Source organism: Trachymyrmex septentrionalis, unplaced genomic scaffold (genome assembly GCF_001594115.1).
Source record: "Trachymyrmex septentrionalis isolate Tsep2-gDNA-1 unplaced genomic scaffold, Tsep1.0 scaffold107, whole genome shotgun sequence".
Classification (NCBI taxonomy): domain Eukaryota; kingdom Metazoa; phylum Arthropoda; class Insecta; order Hymenoptera; family Formicidae; genus Trachymyrmex; species Trachymyrmex septentrionalis.
The window spans coordinates 1,164,517-1,170,681 of NW_017304196.1; the positions used below are offsets into that span (position 1 = coordinate 1,164,517).

Sequence of the window (6,165 nt, forward strand, 5' to 3'; positions counted from 1 at the left end):
ATGTTAAAATATATTTATATCACGGGAAACTACTACTGTTCCAAATAGATTCTGTTTAGAACAGTTTCTGAATTAAGTATTTTGAGGTGATCATATAAGAGAGATCGCATTGGTTGCTAGGCAGCTCTGTATTGATCTTCCGATGAATCAACATCATAGTACTCTAAGCGGAAGCCTGTCACGTGTACTTTAATTCGGATCAGTTAGAATTGCTTGTATACATAGCCATAATGAGAATTGAAAGCCAGACTAGATTAGAAAGCGAGATTCGTCTCTGAAAGGTCACTCTTGCTATACATCTTGTTATATAATCGATACTAATCATAAGCTTCTTATATCTCAGTGACATATATGTTTCGTTAAAAATAAAATCCGGATATCTCTTAAGAACTCCGGAAAACAAATAAACAAATAAATAAACAAGTGTTTCTTTTATAATTTTCAAGCTATAATTATTAAATTTTTCCAAGACATAATTTAAATCTAAACTTATTAATATATTATGTAATATATTGTAATATGATTATAATATGTGATTACAGTTAAAAATACAATTATAAAACGGTCAGTCAAATAATTATAGTACGTACTAATTATATTATTCTTAGTAATTATCGGCAATTTATCGTGCACGAGTTATTAACTGCAATAGTCTAAATCGGGAGTCTTGTTGGCATAATAAACGTATGAGAGTTATATGTCAAAGTATTTTTGTCTCCGATATAGGCCATTGCCGTTACCCACGTGGTTGTAGTCGACGAGAATCAGTTATCTTTCTTGATACACCTTAAGAGCGTAAATCATAATGTAACAAAGAAATCTAATATAGCTTAATAATTGTATTAATAACGAATTTTAAGTATATTTCCATTACTGCGTAATACTCTTCTGTACACGCCATGTTTAATATTTAGATACTAGCGTTTAGGTGAATGTATGTTATTTAACATCACTTTTAAATCCTTCATATATTTTACACAAAATATTCTTACCCTGCTAGTGCAATGCAATCTTCTGAACCCGTTTTCGCCGATTCTCACGATCTTCAACATCCTGACACCTTGCATCACTACCACCTTCAATGTTAAAATACTCACTAATAATTTTCTAAAATTGTATTCGATGACACTAATTTAAAATAACCACAATTAATTCACCATAATTTAGAAAGTTGTAAACAATATGAAAAAAATAATTTAAAAAAAATAATCAAACTGCTCCATTCAAAAGTAAGATATTTCAATTTACAGTTTAGATTTCACACGTCAATATTTGGCCAAATAAAATTTCCTTTTGAGGGCTCAAATTTTCTGATCAATATCGCAACGAATAGGTATCCAGCGTTTTGCACTTTAAAACGCAAAATGCTCACTTATTCCTATACTATTTGATCCATACTTTAAGTTATAACTTTTCCAACTCTTAAGATTTATTTATTTAATAAATTCTCAATTGATATCGTCGAAATAATCACCAGTTGTAATTTTGTCTGCGACAACGATGTCGCCAGCGAAAGACGACCCTCAGCGTCCCGGCAGCCAGTATCTACTGCATCGAAGGACGCACAGAAGGCAAGACCGGCCGGCGGGACATGCGCGATTAGGGATGGTATAAATTTTCGCTATACCTGAGCCAGAAAATGTCAAAGGTTCGTCGGTCGGCGTACAATTAGTATGATTTATTTTTCAGAAAGCAAAACCATGAAATGGCATTAATATTAGAAATAGAAGAAAGTCTGTATATAGATACTAAATAAAATAATTTTGACACATCACAAGCATATACTTCAATTACTTAAATTTATGCCATATAACAAAAATAAAACAAATAATATAATTATTTAAAACAATACAATTAAAATCAGCAATATTGTAGTAACGTTGCGAATATTGCAGTAATGTTGCTGCAAGTTTTGGTGCTGTATAAAAATATAAACACAATATATATATTTATTTATTTTCTATATAATATAATTTTAATTTTTATAAAATAATTTTAAATAAAAGAACAGTGTAGAATGAAAAATTAATTATGGATTATTAAAATTGAAAAATAGGATAATGAACACTTATCATTTATTGTCTTGTAATTGTTACATAATGATATAATATATTGTGTAATAACTGTAAATCTTGATTGTAATTTCTTATATTGAATAACTGTATGTAATCCAAACAATTATCTCTAAATTTCTATTATTTAAAACTGCATGATGCGATGAGTAATGCGAACTGCGACATACGAGAAGACATCTTAATCAGTCATAGCGCACCGATATAATTGCGATATGCAATATAAATATATTTTGCAATCGATAAGATAGCTATCCTGTACGTGAAGCTATTCTACTATATTTGTATAGTATATATAAATATACTCATCTAATTTAAATGTTACACAATTAGAAAATTATGAGATTTTTATAAGAGAGAGAGTATAATCAGTATGAAGAAACTGACTTTTATTTGATCTATTTATTGAACAAGTCTCAGAATTAATTCTAAATTGTACAATAACCAGAACAGCTGAGGCAGTTTTAAAGTTAATAGATCCTACTTACAGGGTTTGTCCGGAAAGTAATAGGACTGAGTCGATTAAAAAAAATTTATTGAGCCAATCGTTACAATTCTTTAAAAATTTTCAAAATAGGCTTCTTCTGCGTCGATGCAGCGCTGCCAGCGCGATTTCCAAGCATTGAAGGCGTCACGGAAGGCATTCTCCGGAATAGCCTTGAAAGCTGCGGTGCATGCTGCTTTGATCCCCTCTGTCGTCTCAAAATGCTTGTCTTTCATCGGCCTTTTCAGGCGAGGAAACAAAAAAAAGTCCGGGGGGGGGCCACATCTGGGCTGTAGGGCGGCTGCGAAAGCGTTGGGATGCCGGCCTTGGTCAGGTAGATGTCTTGTCGGACCCGATTGACCCTTTGTTTGAGTCTCTTGAGCACTTCCACGTAAAACGTCAGCCAAGTTTTACGTGGAAGTGCTCAAGAGACTCAAACAAAGGGTCAATCGGGTCCGACAAGACATCTACCTGACCAAGGCCGGCATCCCAACGCTTTCGCAGCCGCCCTACAGCCCAGATGTGGCCCCCCCCCGGACTTTTTTTTGTTTCCTCGCCTGAAAAGGCCGATGAAAGACAAGCATTTTGAGACGACAGAGGGGATCAAAGCAGCATGCACCGCAGCTTTCAAGGCTATTCCGGAGAATGCCTTCCGTGACGCCTTCAATGCTTGGAAATCGCGCTGGCAGCGCTGCATCGACGCAGAAGAAGCCTATTTTGAAAATTTTTAAAGAATTGTAACGATTGGCTCAATAAATTTTTTTTAATCGACTCAGTCCTATTACTTTCCGGACAAACCCTGTATATATTGATATTTAACACTTTGGTTTCTATCTCCTTTCTAATTCTTGGCATACTTATAGACGAACTAACACTTATTGCATGAAAGACATAAGCAATAAAAGAAATTATGTCTTTAATAGATAAAGAAAAGATGAAGAAAAATATTTTATATAACATAAATTTTTTTTAATTCACAAAAAATGAAAGTCTTAATCAATTTTTTGACACTCACCATTTTTTTATGACATCGAACAATAAAAATAAATTAAAATTTTACTACTAAAATGATTTTTTGGCACTTTGGGAAAGTCCAAATTTTAACAGAATCTCACAAATAAGAGCATCTTGAGCAAAATGACATATGAATTAAATAGGATTGATTTAGGCGCAATTTCAATTTGTTAGAGAATATACGAATAACTATATTATTTCATAATATTATTTTATAACATTATGAAATAGTGCACGTGATATTATATTACGTACGTGTAATATTGCACGCAGTATAATGTTGTTATTATTATTTTATAAGTCACTATTTGTCATTTAATGCACACAAAGATAAATCGCATCAATTTTTATCTTCTAAGATTTGGAAGACTGTTGCATAATCATATATGCTCAAATGTACATATAAATGTCCAAATATAAATAAGTTGTATAAATTGTAAAAAATTGATTTAAAAACATTACAAATCTCAAAAAGGCGAATACCTTTTAATTTCATATTGCCTTAAAGTATCTAAAATAGCGTAAGCCGCTCTGATCGTACTTAAAAAAATTATTAATAAAATTACGCCATTGTATAGTGTTGTCAATAATACGCTTTTGAAAGTGATGAATGATTATACATCTATATTTACAAACGATGCGGTGAGCTTTTGATTTTATGCGCAGAACAAGAGGATCCTTAATTCTATAATATAAATAGGATGAAGATGATAAGTGTAAAATTCCTAAAAAAAACTTTTTAACAACAGAAAGAAAAATAAAAGGGAACATGTAAAAATTCTAACGCTATTATGATTTTGATCTGCTTTAAACTTCTTAAGTACACTAATTTCACACACAGTTAGATGATCAATCCTGAGAAGGCAATTTTCATTGTCTATCTTGAAAGTGGCGTAAGTTTAATATATGTACATACATTGCAAGATCTGTGCACTTTAATGAAGTTATTTAAAGGTTGACTTACGCCTTTCAAGATAATTTCATATCATGTCGACTGTACGAATTTATCGTCAATCATCGTCTATAGTCTATACTAAATCGGCAAATAATGTAAACGTATACCACTTGGATATCTTTAAAATAATATTGCAAAACGACTGGAGAGAGTGAATAACAGCTCTTCAAGTCTTTAAGTAAAGTTACCTATAGTTGTTACTTTGATAATACAACACGATGCAACACTAGTAGAGATCTATCGCATCAATCCATATAAAGCTTTGAAGTCGGCGAAATCACAACGCTTGCTCCTTTTCCTATCATTAGTTCATTGTCAAACAATCATTTTAACTACGATGTAATTATTGAAATAGTTAAAACAACTGTTTGAAATTATTATAACTTGAAATACGGACAATAAGGAAATAATACATTACTTCGATTTCTTGAAGTCTTCATATTTTCGCTTCTTATTGAAGACGTCGCGACTAGCGCTATCAAAAATAGTGCCATTTCCATTCGCAAAGATGAACGTTATCACTCATTCTACCTACGATTGATTATCTCACTTACTGTATCTGATAAATAACAGACAATTGTATAAGGCCAATTTATCGCTTGCAATAAAATTATCTTGACATTGTCTTCAACGTAAGGCGTACACCTCAGACTACTTCAGGTCAATATCAGATTACCGTATCCTGATAAGCGGGCGGTCCACTGAGGACAAACTGTCGCTGGCTTTGTCTGACAACGTCAGTGCGATTAGGCACCTGTGGTGTCGCTCTAACGCCGTGATAATTGCTATAGCTAGATCTAGCGCTGGCCGGCCGATTGCTGTACAATTCCTCCATGTCCTCGCCGTTTAGGCTTTGCGTGCTGGTTTGTTGAAACGTAGGATTGCTTTGACCCTGCCACTGCATCGGGTTCAGCTCGCCAGGCGACGTCTGCCAGTTGTCGGTGAGGTTGCGGGTGGAGCTGGTGGTCGGATGCTGATGGTCCCAACCAGCGGGCGGGCTCTGACCGGCCGGGAAGCTAGGCGACGCGTTTGAATAATTGTTGGAGGAGTCCTGGGTGGTTGGCGGCCATAGAACCGGCGATACCGCTATGTTCACCGCCTCCGACTGCCAGTTCCGATCAGCGTTCCGTTCACGGTCCCAACCAACTGCGATCCTGTCGTAGTTGAGCGTGCCCTGCGACAGCGAGCTGACATTCTGGTTCGTCAGGTTACCGATGCAGGGTGTGACCGTGTTCGCATACAAACTCTCCTGGTGGTCCATGATGCGGTTCACCGGGTTCTTGCGGCGTGACTGGCGCACTGAGCTGCGCCGCGTGTTGGAACGTCGCGTGCTATCCCGTGAGATTACGGAACGTCGCTTCACCCGGCGCGGCGTCATCGGTTTCGGTGACACGCTGTCATCCTGCACCGGTGGTTCGGGTTGCGAATATTCGATGCTATATAGCGGCCGTGGCTGCTTCTTCTTTCGTTTAGTTCGTACTGTTAAGGAAACAGACAGAGAAAGAGGCAATCAGATTTTGCGGTCAATACAACTCTTTTTTTTTTGTCTGCACACTCATAATGATCGAATGATTGATGATCACTGATCAAACAGAGAAATGGAATTTATCATTTTGTTTAAGACAATCCATAACGATCTT

The 6,165-nt window shown here is 35.5% G+C and overlaps 2 protein-coding genes across 8 annotated transcripts in view; both read right to left on the minus strand.

Moving 5' to 3' along the window:
* The window catches only part of LOC108746769 (glutaminase liver isoform, mitochondrial), an 8,665-nt gene extending 7,129 nt beyond the window's left edge, over window positions 1-1,536 (minus strand). For 2 of the 3 annotated variants that reach the window (XR_001939191.1, XM_018483725.1), the window contains exons 1-2: window positions 1,475-1,536; window positions 993-1,076 (exon numbers count right to left, since the gene is read on the minus strand). Coding sequence is in view for 1 of the 3 variants with exons in the window: in XM_018483725.1 (XP_018339227.1) it covers window positions 993-1,067 (75 nt within the window). In the remaining 2 variants the exon portion in view is untranslated. Of the gene's footprint in view, window positions 1-992; window positions 1,077-1,474 lie in introns of those variants that run through there. The other variant, XR_001939190.1, reaches the window with a different exon arrangement.
* Window positions 1-6,165, minus strand: part of LOC108746787 (sodium/potassium-transporting ATPase subunit beta-1-interacting protein) — a 24,595-nt gene that overhangs the window by 10,836 nt on the left and 7,594 nt on the right. For 2 of the 5 annotated variants that reach the window (XM_018483748.1, XM_018483779.1), the window contains one exon: window positions 4,019-6,004. In XM_018483748.1, coding sequence (XP_018339250.1) covers window positions 5,193-6,004 — 812 coding nt within the window. In that variant the 3' untranslated portion in view covers window positions 4,019-5,192. Of the gene's footprint in view, window positions 1-4,018; window positions 6,005-6,165 lie in introns of those variants that run through there. The other 3 variants (XM_018483760.1, XM_018483770.1, XR_001939193.1) reach the window with 2 other exon arrangements.